At 39.9% G+C, this 19,833-nt stretch overlaps 1 protein-coding gene across 1 annotated transcript in view; it reads right to left on the bottom strand.

The window, feature by feature from the left end:
• AK9 (adenylate kinase 9) overlaps positions 1-19,833 on the bottom strand; it is a 103,058-nt gene that overhangs the window by 54,335 nt on the left and 28,890 nt on the right. The window contains exons 11-17 of the mRNA XM_036318314.1: positions 18,929-19,068; positions 18,667-18,847; positions 13,348-13,492; positions 6,518-6,601; positions 6,329-6,427; positions 2,102-2,206; positions 616-752 (exon numbers count right to left, since the gene is read on the bottom strand). Coding sequence (XP_036174207.1) covers positions 616-752; positions 2,102-2,206; positions 6,329-6,427; positions 6,518-6,601; positions 13,348-13,492; positions 18,667-18,847; positions 18,929-19,068 — 891 coding nt within the window. The remainder of the gene's footprint in view (positions 1-615; positions 753-2,101; positions 2,207-6,328; positions 6,428-6,517; positions 6,602-13,347; positions 13,493-18,666; positions 18,848-18,928; positions 19,069-19,833) is intronic.

The following is a 19,833-nucleotide window of genomic DNA, read 5'->3' as shown; positions in this document are numbered from 1 at the left end:
CCTTGAGTCCCCAGGCCAACGCTCTATTCACTGTGCCAAACTGGTCAGGGCAGGAATAAACTTTTAAAAAAGTTTAAAAGTCTTTATTATTGAGAGTGTGACAGATGTCCCCTCTTTTTCCGCCTCATTGCCCTCCTCCACCGGGGTCCTGCTCCAGCCTTCACCACCCTATTGACTGAGTTCATGGGCTATGCATATGGATACAGGCAATAGGGTAGTGACGATCTGGAGAGGTGGGTGGGGGCTGGGAAGAGGGGTGGTCCAAGGGAAGAAGAGGAGACATCTGTAATACTATCAACAATAAAAATATATTAAATAAAAAAGGTGACATGTAATACTTTCAACAATAAAGAATTTAAAATAAAAAGAATTAATCTCAAAGCTATGAAATGATATAGCATAACTGTTGATAAATAAAAATTACCAAAGAGCCTAAGCAATTGTAAACTGAGGTACATTACACATAACAATGTTGACTATAAAACGCACATGAATTTGAAAGCTACAGATTTTAATACTGTCAAATGAGACTAAATTAATTATACATATACTAGGTTGACATTTTCTCCGTTTCTGTTAAATTAATGATATAAATGAACAGCCTAGATTTCTTACCTCTTCCAGGACTTCCTCTAAGATTTCAGCATACTTTTCATATGGATGTTCAAAGGTCATATCCTTTGTCATTTTCGACAACTCATTTATTACAGAAAGAACCTCTGGATGATCTGCAGTTACCTCTTCTGTTGAGTCTAACATAAAACAAGTTAATAAGCTAACGCTATTCATACTTTTAGCAGACAATTCTATTTGCAACAGAGCATGATTGCTGATACCTGACCCCACAAAGTGCTATCTTTGTGTTATCATTCACATGCTAGAAGAAAGGGGAAATAGACTTGGAAGGAAATGTCAGGTCAGGAATCACAAAAAATCAGAGCAGTGGCTTAGAGCCAATACATCAGAATAAAAGTGAATGAGGCAAGAAGTCACAGGAGTCAAAACCAGAAAGCCAGGGAGAAGGGGCAGGCACCAAACGATTCCAGAAAACAGAAGTATCTAGGGAACTTCTAGATGAATACTTCCAACTTCAAGCATGAGACTACATGGGTCAATAAGAGGACAGGAAATGGGCAAGTTCAAGGAACAGAAGAAAGGGTGACACAGGCTGGCTTCTCAAGTGTTACACTTGATTCTTGCCCTCATGGCATCCGAGTGTCTCCTTACACGGCTGAGTTGGCTCACAGGCAGCAGCATGATGTGAGTGAGACAGGTGGTTGGCAGCTTGGCCTGACTCCTCTCCCTCTGTCTTTCCAGGGGTGCCTCCTGAGCTGCTGCCCCAAGGCTCCCTGCATCAGAGTCGCCCGCCAGAGCCCAGTGGATCCCAGCCCAGAAAACCTCCAAAGGGCCTTTGAAGAGCAGCTGCCTGCTGCCCGGTCTGCCATGAAGTGAGACGTCTGTTCTCAGTGATGGAGAAGCAAGAACCTGTGGTCTTGGGAAGGGGGGCTGGTGAGGCAGATGTAGCCAGTAAAGGTACTAAATGTGCTAAAAGCTGCTAGTTTTCCACTCAATATCCATCCATTCTCCTCTTCCTTAGTAACTTCCCTGATTTTGTTGGGGGTCAGCAATGTGCCCAGCTAGAAACACTGCATCGTCCAACTCTCCTCATAACTTGGATGGCCCATAATTAAGATGCAAGCAGAATTACTGGGTGAGCTTCTCTGTAATCTCTTTAAAGAGGAGTCACTCAGCTGGGGGGAGTGCCAGTTTGTGCTCCTTGCCTTTCTCTCTTCCTGTGAGGCACACTGATGTGATGGCTGGAGCACCAGCAGCCATATTGTGAACTGTATGGTAGCCACATGCCAGGGATGGCAGGACAGACAGACAGATCTCCTGTCTTCATCAAAACAATATAACACATCATATTTTTCTGTGTTCCTGCATATCTGTTTATAATAGTGTAGCCTTTAAGATATAGTAAGTTGCATATTAATGATTTTTTTTAAAAAATGACATATTTCTGCTTCCAAATTCTGAAGGAATTATTGTAATTTTTAGGTCCACAATCTAAGAGAACCAAATTACCCAAATATTAATTTACCTTTTTTAAAATCCAAGTTTAGATCTTGACTGTCTTGTAAACTTATTTTAAGTACAGGTGGTTCACTAGGTTCTCTTTCATCTGTGAGTAAAACATTGTTCAAACCTAAAGAACAATAACAAAAAAAAATTTAAAAAAACACCCTAAAAACAACCCTAAAGAACATTATTAAATTGTAGGTGATTCCCAAACAAGATCATGGGTCTTGGTATCCAGGATTTATGTTCCTAATTTTTGTTGTAGTTGTAGTTAATCCTCACCAGAGGATATTTTTTCATTGATTTTTTTAGAAAGAGCAGAAGAGAGAGGGGAAGACAGAGAGAAACATCGATGAGAGAGAAACACATCAGTTGGTTGCCTCCTGCATGAGCCCAAATCAGGATCCAGGTTGGGGAGGAGCCTGCAACTGAGGGACCTGCCCTTGACCTGGACTGAACCGGGATCCCTTCGGTCCACAGGCTGACACTCATTCCATTGATCCAAACTAGCTAAGACTATGTTCCTAAATCTTTCATGATTAAAATAATAACCATAATAATAAAAAAGGTAAACATATCTATCAGCAGTAGAAAATAAAGATGATTTAATTAACCAATAATAAAGTCAAGAGGAATTTCAGTTTCCAATAATGTCAGTGAATCTAAATTGAAATAAATATTTATCAACTCCCTTCCAGAGATCAAGGCTGTGTTTATCTCAGATGCATGGGTCAGAGAGGGTGCGTTTTTACAAGGGAACCTTGGCAGTATTGACATCCCTCCAGCAGTAGGTAGAGGCACTGATGTCTGCTTCTACCTCGGACTGCCTCTCCCAAGGAAGGAATGGACAGCATGGGGGTGGGGCTCACTTACTGTATTAGCTGGCAACTAACTCCCAGAAGTCACTTGGCCAAACTTTTAAGATGTGTGTGTATGTGTGTGTGTTAGGGGAGGAAGAGGGCCATACCTAACTTTTTGACAGTACCTGGTTCAATTCCTACTAAGCTTGAAATATATACCAGACAAGCACACGTCTGTCTGATTCAGGAGCAGGAACCAAACAAAAGATATCAGCTCTACATTATAGAACAAAATAAATAGTAGATATACTTAAGAACTACCCACAAAAGGTTGGATGAATTTAAGAAAAAAGGAGTGTAAGTATATATTACACCTCTGGTTGAGAGGAAGACTTTTTAAACCTGAAAGTAAATGGAATTAATCAACAAAGGGAAAGTGATGATTTGACCACGAAAATATAAAACATTCCTCTACTTCAAAAACAGCAAGGTGATTTAAAAGACAAACCACCCAATTTTGAAAAAGAATATGAAAAATAAGTGACTAATATAGAAAGCCTATATAGAAACCATATAACTCAGCAGTTCTCAACCTGTGGGTCGCGACCCCTTTGGCAGTCGAACGACCTTTTCACAGGGGTCGCCTAAGACCATCCTGCATATAAGATATTTACATTATGATTCATAACAGTAGCAACATTACAGTTATGAAGTAGCAATGAAAATAATTTTATGGTTGGGTCTCAACATGAGGAACTGTAATTAAAGGGCCAGAAGGTTGAGAACCACTGATATAACATACAATTTATAAAAATGGGCAAAGAGAAAATGGTCACCTCAGAAAAGAATTAATATAAATGGTTAACAAATATTAAACTTCAGAAAGAATTTAAAAATTAAAATAGTATCTAAAAAGAGAAAATACTGAGGAAACGACATGTACTTTGTATATTACTGAGGGGAACATAAGTTGGAACAACTTTTATGCAAAGCAATTTGACTCTGGTTCATACTCACTGAACCAGTTACTCCACTTATGTCAACTTGCAGGTGAAACTTTATGTAAAAAAATTAATTGCAACATTACTTTTAGGAGCAAAAGAATCAGAAAAATTAGCAGTTTCCAACATAAAGAACTAGTTAGAACTATTACCTATAAATAGTGAAATTGTGCAGCAATTGAAAATGAGGGTTAAAATATCTTCTAATGAAATAATGTAATTAAATGTTACATTATAAATCAAAAAAGGTGAAAATAGTTTACACTGTATGCTTTCAATTATGTTAAGATATTCACGGAGCCAGGCTGTGGTGGCTCAGTGGATTGAGTGTCGTCCCATGGACCAAGAGGTCCCAGTTTCGATTCTCTGTCAAAACACAGGCCCAGGTTGTGGGCTCAACCCCCAGTAGGGGGCATGCAGGAGACAGCAGATAAATGATTCTCTCTCATCATTGATGTTTCTATCTCTCTCTCACTTCCTCTCTGAAATGAATTAAAAAATATATATTAAAAAAAAAGATACGCATGGAAAAACTTTATCGGGGTAAATAGCACCAAATGATAACACTTCACAGCTAAAACTCTGTGTTTATGATGGTTAGATTTGAACACAATAAAGGAAGTAGAAAACTTTTATGAAATAATTTATTATCCTATCTAATAAAAGACAAATAGGGTAATTAACCATACCTCCGACACGCTTCCCATTGGCTAATCAGGGCAATATGCAAATTAACTTCCAACCAAGATGGCGGCCAGCAGCCACGCAGCTGAAGTGAACAGGAGACTTGCTTGCTCCAGTGACGGAGGAAGCCAAGGTTCCCCGCCTGCCGCAGCCTGGCTCTAAGCTGCACTCTAAGCAACAATGTTGCAATTATAGAAGCTAAACAAACCCCAGATACCTGCTTTCAGCCAGCCGGGCCTCAGTGAGCAGGACCGCAACAGTGTTTCAATTATAGAAGCCAAACAAATCCCAGATACCTGCTTTCAGCAGCAGAGGCCTCAGAGCTGGAGCTGCACCAGTGTTTCAATTATAGAAGCTAAACAAACCCCAGATACCTGCTTTCAGCAGCAGAGGCCTCAAGCTGGAGCCGGCTTCAGAGCTAGTGACAGCCATAGAAGGTAAATAAATCCCAGAATTAAAAAAAATAAAAGAAGAAGAAAAGGAGAGGTTGGGAGCTTCAGTCGCCCACCAGCCTGAAAACAGGCCTCAGCCCCTCACCCAGACTGGCCAGGCACCCCAGTGGGGACCCCCACCCTGAAGGGGGTGTGACCAGCTGCAAACAGCCATCATCCCCTCATCCAGGCTGGCCAGGCACCCAAGTGGGACCCCTACCCTGATCCGGGACACCCTTCAGGGCAAAACAGCCGGCCCCCACCCGTGCACCAGGCCTCTATCCTATATAGTAAAAGGGTAATATGCAAACTGACCCTAACAGCAGAAAGACTGGGAATGACAGGTCACTATGACACACACTGACCACCAGGGGGCAGATGCTCAATGCAGGAGCTGCCCTCTGGTGGTCAGGGCGCTCTCACATGGGAGGAGCCCTGCTCAGCCACAAGCCAGGCTGATGGCTGCCAGTACAGCAGTGGTGGTAGGAGCCTCTCCTGCCTCCTCAGCAGCGCTAAGGATATCCGACTACAGCTTAGGTCTGCTCCCCGCTGGCAAGTGGACATCCCCCGAGGGCTGCCGGGCTAACAGAGGGATGTCTGATTGCCATCTTAGGCCCAATCCCCCCAGGGAGCAGGCCTAAGCCAGCAAGTGGTCATCCCCTAAGGGGTCCCAGACTGTGAGAGGGCACAGGCCGGGCTGAGGGACCCCCCCTCCCCCCGAGTGCACACATTTTTGTGCACTGGGCCTCTAGTCTAATATATAAAAGGCTAATATGCAAAGTGTCCCTTCGAGAGTTTGACTGGGACAACGAGAGTTCAATTGCTTGCTATGACATGCACTGACCACTGGGGGCAGCGTAGAACATGGCAGGCAACCAGTGGTGGCAGGGCGCTGAGGGAGCAAGGGAAGGTGGTGTTGGGAAGGTGGGAAGGGAGGGAGGGAACCACGTGGGTGGCAAGGGAAGGAGGAGGCGGGGAGGCAGGGAACCTGATTGGCCTTGATCACCAGCCAGGCCTAGGGACCCTACCTGTGCACAAATTTTGTGAACCAGGCCTCTAGTTACATAATAATAATTGTGTTATGTTTAGAAACATTTTGAGAAATTTGGGGCAGTTCTAATCATATTAGACTCCTCAGTTTCTGTATTTTCTTCTTCATCCCAGTAAATCTAGTTTGGTTCTACAGCTTAAATCTGTAACAGAGAAGCTAAGTCTTTTTTTCCTGAATGTTCCAATTTTGGGGGTATTTTAAGCTTCAATCTAAACATGAGAAAATATGAAATAAAATGAAAGTTAGACCCATAAGCATGGCATTAACAGTTCATTTTGTTACCATCTTGATCAGTTTTAACAGTTGGATCACTATCCAACTTCATTTTGACTTCTTCATTGTCCTCTACAGTGCTTGCTCTTTGGGATTCCGGAATGAGCCCTGCAGTGGAAGAATAACATGCTTTATCAGCTAACCTGTTTATATTAGAAACATTTTGGCTAATACAGCAGTAGCAATATATTTCTTTACCATCGACATCAAGTGAAGAGCGTGCCTCTTCGAAGCCTTTACTATACTCCTTCATTTTAAGTTCTCTTTCCTTGTCTTTTAAAGCTGAAAGATAGTAATTGGCTGTGTTAGCAGAAGGTAGCTTGGGGTAAGGAGACAGGAATAATGATTCACTTCTCTGCTTTAAAGTCAGACAGACTTGGGTGTGAGTGCTGACTCAGTCAGCATGGCTTTGATCTCCTTGTCTCAATTTCTACTTTGCACAATGAACCCCATCCAACCCAAGGCAATGTTGTGAGGATTAAATACAAGAATGGATGATGGCAATTTAGAAAATGCTTGGCTTTCAGGAAGCCTGCTCCGTGCTAGCTGCCATCTTCTGTATTAGTCTATAATTTTCTACGTTTGAAAACCTCAATACTCTCCACTTGTGAATTTTTCTTAATATATTGGAGTAACATTCACTAGCAAAAGTATTATCATTTTTTAAATTTTAAGAAAGGTTAACCCTATTAGATTTAGAATAATTAGTGAATTTCAAAAGAAGCTTTTAAGTTTGTAGCATATGAGAGATAGCATCTATTTTTATATTCTGGTGAAAAAAGGCAATTTGTGAAATGCTTTAAAATCTATGATTTTATGCCATAATGTAATGTGAAAGGAATCACTATAGATTTTGAGAGACATTACATCACTGTTCTTCCTCTAGGACCCTGGTTAACTTCCTCTTTTGATCTAGATTTCTGTTAAATGTCTCCTCTTCAGTGAGGTCTTCCTTAGTCACCCTAATACCCCAGCACTCCTACCCCAATCACCACCTACCCCATTACTGTGTTATATATTTTTTCTACCAGTTTGTGGGGTTTTTTTTGCCCCTCTACCCCCTTCAATGTGTAACCACCATGAAGACAGGAGCTTCATGTGTCTTGTTCACCTCTTGTAGGTCAGTGCCCAACAAAAGTAGGTACTCTAGAATTTGTTGAAGGATTTAATGAATTCATCTTGTCCAGCCTCAAATAGGTTGAATAGCAAGCCATCTTAGTAGTCTGGGTAAATAGTCTCAAGCTTTGTTTTGTGACTTCTCTATGTGTATTTTTTTTTTTTTAATTTTGGTTTTCATTTTGAAGATGGTATACTAAAAATATAAATTCATTCTGCGTCATCTGGATGATCATCTGGATGGCATGCAATTTCAATGCTGGTCTTTTTGTTGTTATTTTTTATAACCCCTTAGGCACCATGTTGGACTCTCATTTGTTTATAGGCTAATGAAAAAGAAGAGAAGCAGATTTATTAGGCAATGCTGTATTCTTGTGTAGCAAAAGCTCACACTGCCATGTAAGAAGAAGTAATTTCCTTGCTCCTTAAATCGTTTCAAGCATAAAAATGATGGGAAACTTCTCAATTTATCTAAAAAGCTACTGAAACCTTGATAGTAAAATCTGAAAATAGAGCACACAAAAAAGAAAATGTTATATACAACCACACTTGTAAGTGTAGAAAAAATATCCTAGATTAAAAATCAAGAGAAAAAATATCTTGTAAGAATAATATACCATGACCAAGTAAGGTTTATTTCAGAACTATCAGAATGGTTTAATGTTGGAAAATACATTAGCATAATTGAGAAATCAATAGGTCAAAAGATTAAAAACTTCATGATTACCTTGATAGATGCCAAGAAGGCACTTGGTAATCAACATCCATTCCAGATGAAAATACTTAATAACCTTAGGAAGAAACACTGGAAAGGACCCATTTGAAGAGGCCCTCTGTCACTCCCACTATTTAATAACATCCTTCTAGAATTCCTAGCACATAATTAGTCAAGAAAGGAAATAAGCACGAATAACAGGAAAGGAGGAGTTGAAACTATACCTCTTCTCTAAATGATATAACTGATTATTTGCAAAACTCCAGAGACTCCACTAAAAAATCTATAAGAACCAGCAAGTAAATTTAATAAGGTGGGCAGTTACAAACAAATGTTAAACGTTTTCTAATATACTGGTAGTAATGAACTAGAAAATGAATAGAAAAATTATCTCATTCAATAGTAACAAAATATCTAGGAATAAAATTAAGAAAAGTGTATATTTTTATTAAAGAAGGATACAAATATTAGACAAAAAAGATATTTCATCTGTCTCTATGAGAAGATTTACTAATAAAGATGCTAATTATTGTCAGATTATTGTTTAATGGAAAACAATTTCTTCCACTGGGATTTGTTGTAGAACTTGACAAAATTCTACATATATCCCAAAGCCTGGCACACACTAAGCACTCATTTTATGGAATAAGTGAAAGAATACCCAGGAATAATTTCAAAACAAAATGTTTTGAGGAGAAACTTATATTTCTAGATTAAAATGCGTCATAAAGTTTTAATAACTATATTCTATATTAAAGGTTGTAATAGAAAGAGGAAAAGAATAGAAAATTCAGAATTTTACAATGAGCTTAATATTAATAAGATGGCATTTCAAATCTGTAGTAAAAATATGCATAATTTAGTAAATGTTATTTATAAAATTGGCCCACCACCATCTGGAAATAATTAACTTAAATCTTCATCTAACATATAATTTATTATAATAATTACATATTAATTAGAAAGAATTATTTTTAAAGAATGCAATTTTACATATACCATAGAATCACAATTAATTATTAGCAATATGGATAGAAAAAAGAGAAGGCTAAAGAATGTATCCAGCCCTAACCGGTTTGGCTCAGTGGATAGAGCATCGGCCTGCGGACTCAAGGGTCCCAGGTTCGATTCTGGTCAAGGGCATATACCTTGGTTGCGGGCACATCCCCAGTGGGGAGTGTGCAGGAGGCAGCTGATCGATGTTTCTCTCTCATCGATGTTTCTAACTATCCCTCTCCCTCCCTCTCTGTAAAAAAATCAATAAAATATATTTAAAAATAAAAGAATGCATCCAATTCTTAACAGGATAGCTCTGGGGTATCACTGCTCTTTCCAGTTTTCTGCGAGCCCTTGAGAGACACAGAGGATAGGAGCACAAATTTGATTTGAATCCCAGTAGATCTGAATCCCAATCACTTGCTGGCTGTCAACTGTGGGCAAATACCTTAACCCCCCTAATCCTTAGGTTCTTCATGTACTGAAAGTGGAGATAAAAATACCTACCTCATAGGCCTGTTATGAGAATTAAGTAGGGGAATGCATGCAATGCATTGAGCATAGCCTCAATGTACAGAAAATGCCCAATAAATAAGATCCGATATGACTTTTGTAATGAGAAAAACTTTATTAGAAAAAGAATATTTGGAATCGAGGCAGTGATGGCTCTACTAGAGTACAGTACATTGCCACAGCTTCTGGAAATCCAAACAGTGGTGGCTAAATTTAGTCTAAAACACTGGAGCTAATCTCAAATTTTGTTTCCAGGTCTTTGAAAGTGAGAAATATCCCACGTATTATATAGCAAGTGCTGCATTGTGGGTATTCCACTAAGTGAGATGTTTAGATATTAAGCAACTTCCATGTGTTCCAATGTGACTAATTATAAGGGTGCCACCTATAGACATAAATTCTACCAAAACCAATCAATGAATTTCAAAAAGAGCCATGAAATGAAAAATCTCATTCTTCCTTAAGAAAAACAGAAAATAAAAAACCCCGCCCTAACTGGTTTGGCTCAGTGGATAGACCATCGGCCTGCGGACTGAAGGGTCCCAGGTTCGATTCCGGTAAAGGGCATGTACCTTGGTTGCGGGCATATCCCCAGTGAGGAGTATGCAGGAGGCAGCTGATCGATGTTTCTCTCTCATTGATGTTTCTAACTCTCTATCCCTCTCCCCTCCTCTCTGTAAAAAATCAATAAAATATATATAAAAAAAGAAAATAAAAAACCCCAAACCTTGTGTCTATTCTTAAATATATAATAAGAAGTGAGGTATAGGAAGAAGCAGATGGTCAGGAGAAAGAACACTGGAACTTTGGGAAGCAGGGTTTAAGTCTCAGCTATGCTACTATCTGGGTGAGTTTCAGGAAGCCATTTAACCTTTAACCATCTCAGTTTTCTCATCTGTAAAGTTACGTTAATTGATCTTAAGGCTTCTTTTAGTTTCACTGCTTTATGGCCTTTTGAATTTAAAATTAATAGTTCCCAAATAGGACAATCTGATTTATAATCAGAGCTAACATACAAGCCTAAAACAGCAATGATAGCAGCAACAACTCAAACTCCATGAGTCAGGTGGAGGGTGGTGTCATGACTGGTGTAGATAAAGGTATAAATTATGCTCAGTCTCTGGCCAGCAGGCAGAGTCATAAAAGCAATGCAATCTAAATCTGGAAGCTCTTTCTGTTTCCTTTCCTTAGAAGTCTAGAATTGAAATCTTTTCTGTTTATGAATCAAGTTGATGTAGACTCATTTATTCAACCACTTATTAAGGTGTAAGGTACCAGAGATATCAAGATGAGAAAACCAAGTCCTTGCCAGCAGGTAACCAGGCTTAATTGTTAACCCAACCTTAAAAAACACATTTAAAAAAGACAGATCAGAGGAGAAACCAAGATGGCGGCATAGGTAAACACCAGAAATTGCTGCCTCACACAACCACTTCAAAAAAACAACTAAAAGACAAAACGGAAATCATCCAGAACCACAGGAAGGCTGGCTGAGTGGAAATTCTACAACTAGAAGGAAAGAGAAAAGCATACCAAGACTCAGAGGAGGTGCGGTGCGGAAGTAAAGTACAGAGGTACGGAGGTACATGTGGAGAGGGCTAGCCGCTGAGGACATGGTTGTCTTTTTCAATGGGTAGGGAGTCTCAAGCTCTGAGCTCCAGTTCTGGGTGAGTCTCTGGGGACCCAGACTCATATGGGAGAAACTGGACTGTCTGGGATTGGTCGGAACTCGAGGGTAGCTTTCTCTCGGAGGTGCTTGCAGTGATTGCCGGGACACTGAGAAGCGGGGCTCTGAGGGCAGGCATAGCTGCTTGCTCTGCCCTGTTGATCCCCTGGGACCCCCGCCTCACCCAAGCTGTGTGTCAGCTTTTGCATATGAAAGGCCTGGCCCTTTGCAATGGGAAAATTACCTAACAAACTGCAGCTGGCCCAAGGCCCCAGGGCAACTTGCATTGCTTCACAGCTGAGCTCCTGCTGGGTAGCCTCAGGCAGAGGCTAGATTAGCACCTCCTTAGAGATCCAGGAGCCAGTGTACTCAGTGGTCAGAGTGGGACCATCCAGATTGCAGCTCCTCGGATCCATAAAGGACACACTCAGGGGGCAGACTCAGTGAGCACCAAAGCCCCACTGAAGCAAGTCTTGCCCCAGAAGGGTGTCTTCAGCACAGAAGTTCTCCCACCATAGACACAGCTGATTCTCACAGCCAATTGGCCTGCAGGTCAATTCCTCCCAGTGATACCTACAACAATCAAGGCTTAACTACAACAAGAATGTGCACAAAGCCCACAAAGGGGTGCACCAAGAGTGTCCACCTCAGGTAACTGGGGAGGCTGAGCCACTGAGCCCTATAGGACACCTAGCACAGAAAGCCACTCTATCAACACAGGAAAGCATAAAAAATGCGGAGACAAAGAAACAGGACACAAATGACAGAAATGGAGGAAAGCAAAGTACTGGATATAGAGTTCAAAACCACACTCTTAAGGTTTTTCAAGAACTTTCTAGAAACCGCCGATAAATTTGGTAAGACTCTCAAAAAGTCTGGTGAGACTGCCGGTAAATGTAGTGAGACCTTCAAGAAATCTAGTGAGACCCTCGAGGTTATGAAAAAGGACCAACTAGAAATTAAGCATACACTGACTGAAATAAAGGATATTATGCAGAGTTACAGCAGCAGACTAGAGGATCACAAGAATCAAGTCAAAGATTTGAAATACGAAGGAGCAAAAACACCCAACCGGAAAAGCAAAATGAAAAAAGAATCCAAAAATATGAAGATAGTGTAAGGAGCCTCTGGGACAGCTTTAAGCGTACCAACATCCGAATTCTAGGGGTGCCAGAAGAAGAGAGAGAGCAAGATATTGAAAACCTATTTGAAGAAATAATGACAGAAAACTTCCCCTACCTGGTGAAAGAAATAGACTTACAACTCCAGGAAGTGCAGAGAACCCCAAACAAAAGGAATCCAAAGAGGACCACACCAAGACACATTATAAATAAATGCCAAAAGCAAAAGACAGAGAATCTTAAAAGCAGCAAGAGAAGGACAGTCAGTTACCTACAAGGGAGTACCCATACAATTGTCAGCTGATTTCTCAACAGAAACTATGCAGGCCAGAAGGGAGTGGCAAGAAATATTCAAAGTGATGAATGCCAAGAACCTACAACCAAGATTACTTTATCCAGCAAAGCTATCATTCAGAATTGAAGGCCAGATAAAGAGCTTCACAGATAAGAAAAAGCTAAAGGAGTTCATCACCACCAAACCAGTATTATATGAAATGCTGAAAGGTATCCTTTAAGAAGAGGAAGAAGAAGAAAAAGGTAAAGATACAAATTATGAACAACAAATACACATCTATCAACAAGTGAATCTAAAAATCAAGTGAATAAATAATCTGATGAACAGAATAAACTGGTGATTATAATAGAATCAGGGGCATAGAAAGGGAGTGGACTGACTATTCTTGGGGGGGGGGAAGGCGTGTGGAACATGCGGGAAGAGACTGAACAAAAATCGTGCACCTATGGATGAGGACAGTGGGGGTGGGGGGTGAGGGCGGAGGGTGGGGTGGGAAACGGGTGGAGGGGAGCTATGGGGGGAAAAAAGAGGAACAACTGTAATAATCCGAACAGTAAAGATTTAATTTAAAAAAAATAATAATAAAAAATAAAAAAGACAGATCACCTTGTTTTTTATTTTCTGCTTCTGTGAGAAGCCGTTCTCTCACAGTCTTAATAGCTTCTTGAGTGGCCTCAGCTATAGTATTTTTTTTTAACGTATCAAGGGCTTTATCAAAACGTGGCTGAACAAGTTTGGCATAGTCAACTACCTGCAAAGAATATTTGAGAAAACCAACATAAGCACAGTTACACATTGTTCATCTATAAGTATATATCTATATCTATAGCTATATCTATACCTATATCTATATCATCTATATATCTATATCTATGTATCTGTATCTGTATCTGTGTCTATTTCTATATCTTTACCTATCTACCCTAAAAATCTTTTTCTTAATATTATTTTTTGAAATATGTTTTTTTATTGATTATTTTTAGAAGGAGAGGAAGGGAGAGGGAGAGAGAAATATTGATGTGAGAGAGAAACATTGATCAGTTACCTCTGTATGCACCCTGACAGGGGATCGAACCAGCAACCTGGGCATGTGCTCTGACTGGGAATCAAACTGGCAACCCTTTGGTGTTTGGAACTACACTCAACCAGCTGAGCCACACCAGCCAGGGCTAGCTTACAAATCTTTAATGCTACTTGAGCTTTGTTATTTTCAGAATTCATTTATTTTTCAACACTTGCTTTCATAGAAATTCAGTCATATTTTTCATGTAGGACTATATATCTATTTATGAATGCATCATGTAATATATCTTCAAGTTACATATATTTTAAAAGTCAACTTTGTATAATTTACATATAATAAAAGGTAACCATTTTAAGTATGCAGCTTGATGAGTTTACATAACAACAACCACAATCAAGATAAGAACATTTATATCGCCTCCAAAGTGCCCTCATGCTTCCTTATAAGTTACTACGTAATCTTTTCCAAGCTTTTCCCCTTTATCGTAATGTTTTTGAGATTCATCAGTATAATTGTATATGTCAATAATCTGTCAGTTTTATTGCTGAGTGGTATCACTGTAAGAATATATCTTTTTTTTTAGTTCATCTATTGATGGACATTTGGGTGGTTTCCACTTTTTGGCTATTATCAGTAAAACTGTAATGAACATTTCTGAAGAAGTCTTTTTGTGAACACATGTGTTCATTTCCCTGGGGTAAATATCTAGGAGTGGAATTACTGGGTCATATGGTAAGCATATATTTGACTTTATAATTAGCAATTAAACTGTTTCCAGAGTGGCCGAACTAGTTTGCATTCCTATCAGCAATGTGTGAAAGTTGCATTTACTCTACATCCTCACCAACACTTGGTTTGTGAATCTTTTAAATTTTAACCATTCTAGTGGGTCTGAAGAAGGGCTTTGATGTAGTTTAAATTTACATTGCCTCACTCATTAGTAATTTTGAGCTTCTTTTTTAGCACTTCTTGGTAACTCACCTTCTTTTTTTAAGCATGTGTCAACTTTGGCCCATTTAAAAAATTGGATTAAAATTTTATATATATTCTGAACGTAAGTCTTTCGTCAGGTAGGTAATATTCTTCATATTTAACTGTTACAAGTAGATTTCTACGTGCCTTTTAAATTTAAATAATATTTTCATACCTCTAGATTCCATTTTGCTTTTCCTTCAATATCTTATATTATTTTATTCCATACCAATAAATATACATTCATACTATTACTTTTAGTGGATGTGCAGTACTGTATTAGCTAAATATATTACAAGTTATTTAACTAAAATACCAATAATATGTACTTAAGTATATATGTTTTTTATATTATAAACTAGGCTATGATGAATATACTTACGTATAACTCTTTTAAAATATATATATATATTTTATTGATTTTTTTTACAGAGAAGAAGGGAGAGGGATAGAGAGTTAGAAACATCGATGAGAGAGAAGCATCGATCAGCTGCCTCCTGCACACCCCCTACTGGGGATGTGCCTGCAACCAAGGTACATGCCCTTGACCGGAATCGAACCTGGGACCCTTCAGTCCCCAGGCCGACGCTCTATTCAGTGAGTCAAACCGGCTAGGGCTTATGTATATCTCTTTGATAGTTTCTATAAAATAGAATTGACAGTTCAAAGGATCTGCATGGATTTTAGGCTTTTATACATATTTCCATCACCATCTCTAATGGTTAGACCCTTAGCAGCAGTGTATGAGAACGTACTTTTCCCCATCCTAATCACAAATGGGTCGTTAATAGTGATCTTTCAACTCTAACAGCTGACATGACATATCTCTAGTTTTTTGTCATCTCTCCGCTTAAGGGCTATTTGTATCTATTTTGTAAATTGTCTGTTGGCTATATATTTTTTCCATTGCGGCTTCCTCTGTATATTGATTTTTAAGAACTCTTTATATTTTAAAATTGTAATTCCTTTGTCTGATACACACTGTGATGGTTTTAAAACATGTCCACAAATCCTTTAATACTCCTCCCCACAGAAGGTGGAATCTAATTCCCCTCACATTCCATGTAGGCAGGACTTAATGACTAGCTTTAAATGAAAGAGTATGATGCATTTTTCATTAAAGCAGTGAAAGGCCAAACCACAATGATAGGACACACCCATAATGCTTATAATAAAAAAAGAACTTGTAGCCAGGCAGAAGTGGTTCAGTTGATTTAGCATCGTCCTGTGCACTGAAAGGTTACTGGTTTGATTCCCAGGCAGGGCACATACCTGGGTTGCAGGTTTGATTCCCAGTGGGGGCATGTACAGAGGGCAAGCAATTGATGTTTTCTCTCTCCCTCCCTCCTTCCTCTCTACCTCCCTCCCTCCTTCCCTCCCTCCCTCTCTACTTCTCTTTCTCTCTCTGACCATGTCCTTGGGTGAAGATTAAGAAAAAAAAATTGTATGGTCAACACACAACACAATATACAAATGATGTATTATGAAATTGTGCACCTTAAATCTATGTAATTTTATTAACTGATGTAACTCCAATACATTCAATAAAAAAGAAAAAGGACTTGTATCTAGACAATATAAGGAACTCCTACTGATAATATGCAAAAAAATTTTTAAATGGGCAAGAGACTTGAAAAAATACTTTTAAAAAAGAATATATGAATGGTCAATAAACATGAGAGAAGTCATTAAAGAAGTGCAAATTAAAACCACAGTGAGAAACACCTGTTAAAATGCCTAAAGTTAGAAAGACTGCACCTAACAAAAGTTGGCAGGAATGTGGACTAACAGAACTCTCATACACTGCCGACAGGATTATAAATTGGCAAAACTAATTTGGAAAACAGTTGGCATTACCTATACAAAGTGAATATATTCATACATCCCCATGTCCCAGAAATTTTACCCCTAGATATAGCTCCAAAATATATAAAGATATGCACGTGTACACTAACAGACAAGCATAAGAATGTTTAGAGCAATATTATTCCTAATACCCCAAACTGGAGTTAACCCAAGTTTTATTAACACTCAACTGCATAAACAAATTGTAATATAATTCAATCAATATAATACAATCCTATATAATAAAAGCCTAATATGCTAAGTGTCCAGTCGTCCAGTTGGCCATTCAACCAATCAAAGTGTAATATATTAATGATATACTAAGGCCACTCAACTGCTTGCTATGACATGCACTGACCACCAGGGGGCAGACAGTTGACTGGTCAACCAGTCGCTATGACATGCACTGACCACCAGGTGGTAGGTTAGCTTGCTGCTGGGGTCCAGCTGATCGGGACTGAGCAAGATGGGCTGGACATGCCCTGGAGCCCTCCTGCGGTCCCTCCTGGCTGGCTAACCTCCCGCATCCCTCCCCGGCCCCGATCATGCACCGGTGGGGTCCCTTGGCCTGGCCTGTGCTCTCTAGCAATCAAGGAGCCCTTGGGGGGTGTCAGAGAGCCAGTTTTGGCCCGAAGGCGGAACAACCTGTTTCTATGATGTGCACTAACCACCAGGGGGCAGATGCTCAACGCAGGAGCTGCCCCCTGGTGGTCAGTGCACTCCCACAGTGGGAGCGCTGCTCAGCCAGAAGCTGGGCTCACAGCTGGCAAGTGCATCAGCAGTGGTGGGAGCTTCTCCCGCCTCTGCAGTAGCACTAAAGATGTCCGACTGACGGCTTAGGCCGGGTGCAGGCTGGGCTGAGGGACCCCCCCCACCACCACCACCAAGTGCATGAATTTCATACACTGGGCCTCTAGTAAAACAATAAAAATAAAAAATATATAGCTATATGCAACACCATGCATAAATAAGATGCAGTACATATCACAATCATAACGTTAAGTAAAAGAAACCAGGCACAAATAACATTAACTGTTTACATCCATAAAGAAACACATGTAAAAATAACCTATGGTATGTGGACATATAGTTACATGGTAAAACCATAAAAGAAAAGCACCGAAGTGAACACTATAAAGTTCCGGGCAGAGGTTCCCTTTGTGGAGGAGTAAGAGGACTGGTGTTGGGAAGAGGCATGAGGGGCCTTCAGGGATGCTGGCAACATTCTCTATTTGACCTGGGTGGTGGCTCTATGGGGGTTTGTTTTGTGATAGTTCAGTGAGTTTCAACTTTTCTGTATGCTTGTTATATTTTACAATAAAACAGTTCAAAGCAAAGAGAAAACGTTACCCCTGTGTTTAAAAGAACTCAACAGGACTCAAAGTAAATTCAGACTCCTTCCTAGGCCCTGCATAGCTCTGACTACATCTTCAGCCACCTTCATCTTGGGCCACTCCTCCTTTCACGCCCTATGCTCTCGCCATGCTGGCTTTCATAGCATTCCTCTACACACCAATCCCTCCTCAAATGCTTTGGCTCTGTCTTCACATCACATCCCAAATCTGCTCACTTCTTCCTACCTCCACTGCTATCTCTCTGGTCCACGCTAAACACAACTTCTCTTCAGTTACTGAATGTGGAGAACAAGGCCACTGAGGGGGGAGGTCAAGCAGTTGGCAGGCCAGGGAGCTGGGAGGGTCATCCTAGTAATTACTGAAACCACCAAGAATGATGACAGGAGTGAGTACGTTGGAGAGAACTGTCCACATATTCACTCCACGGTGAGCAGGAGGGGTATAACCCAGGAGACCCGTGGAACCAGGAGAGGTAATGGGTGGTGTCATCTGTATGACATAACAGTCAAATCTGGGGCTTTGGGGGAGCAGGGAGGGGCTATGGTCTGGAAGCGACAATGAACAGCAAGGGGGATGCCTTTCCCACTCCAAGCCCAAAGGACAATGACCCAAATGACAGCGTAAAATTAAGAAAAGTCAGTACAAATCCTACAAATTCACAAATCCTACAAATTATAATCAAGTTTAAATAGGTAGAAAGCTAGCCAGCTAGCTAGATTAAGTAGCTACCTTTCCTTTGTAATGTTCTGCAAGCAAATTGCAAAGTGTTGTTTTCCCTGAAGATGGAGGTCCAAATACAAATACTTTGAATGGTGGTGCAGGCATTGGTGGAAGAAGATAGGGGCGTGGGTTCAATAAAAATGCTCTTAATGTTTCTTCTGATGCCAGACAGTACATTTTACCTAGAAAACTTAAAATATACCACAATCATAAACAACTGAAAAGAGATATGGGGAAGTTTTGAAATTAAGTTCTGAAAATTATTACTTACCTTACAGAAAAGTCAGCCATTCCTGGATAAATGTTACCTTCTTTTAAAGTCACAGGACATGAGCGTCCCCATCTGCTTCTCTGCCATCTATATCTTGGTGCAATAAGTTTATAAGATGCAAGAGTACGAAACAGCTCATCCTATTAAAAACAAACATTAAAAACATTAAATATGTGGGCATAAGTTTTGCTGAAATTAATGGCATTATTTTATTTCTTATTTGATAGTGCTGTAACTTTCTAAGAAAAAATTTAGAAGGCAAATTTTGGCTTTTTTTCTTCATTGCAACCATTCTGTACTTGTCCAAAATTTAATAGGCATATAGTTTTCATTTCTGTTATAAGACCTTGTTTGAATTTTACTGAGCATTTTCTCTTATAAGGTAGAATGAGCATAAGCTAGCTAGAGCGTTTTCTATGATTTCAGAAAACAGATACTGAAAAAATTATTGAAAAGATTTGAAAATGTACCAAATTCTTAGTCAATTTACCTAAGTTTTTAAATAGTAAGATGCTATATACAAATTATTTTTGCATTTATTTAGCTCTTCCTAGAATGTAAAGTTGCCCTCAGCAATTCTTTCTGTTGATGATCTCCAGAGAAGTTAACTACTTCTCTACAGGCTGCAGATTACTGAAAGGTTCACTGTCCTTGGGCTACCTTAGCAGGGACAAGACAACTGGGGAGAGAAGGCATGGTGGGCAACTGCCAAGGGTGACAGGGTCCACGTTGGCTCCCTCCCACCTTCAGATGTGGATCGAACACTAGCTGCTTGCTCCAGAGTTGACTGTGGAGGATAGATGAGAGTGGGAGCTATGGTCTTGCCTGGACCACTGCCGCATCCCAGGGCAGAGAAGCAGGCACAGTACAGATATGTTGCATGAGTGTCCCCACCTGAAGGCTTG

The sequence above is a fragment of the Myotis myotis genome, unplaced genomic scaffold (assembly GCF_014108235.1).
Source record: "Myotis myotis isolate mMyoMyo1 unplaced genomic scaffold, mMyoMyo1.p scaffold_m19_p_7, whole genome shotgun sequence".
Lineage (NCBI taxonomy): Eukaryota > Metazoa > Chordata > Mammalia > Chiroptera > Vespertilionidae > Myotis > Myotis myotis.
The sequence above is the reverse complement of the archived record's forward strand: the minus strand, read 5'-3'. Positions and strand labels throughout refer to the sequence as shown.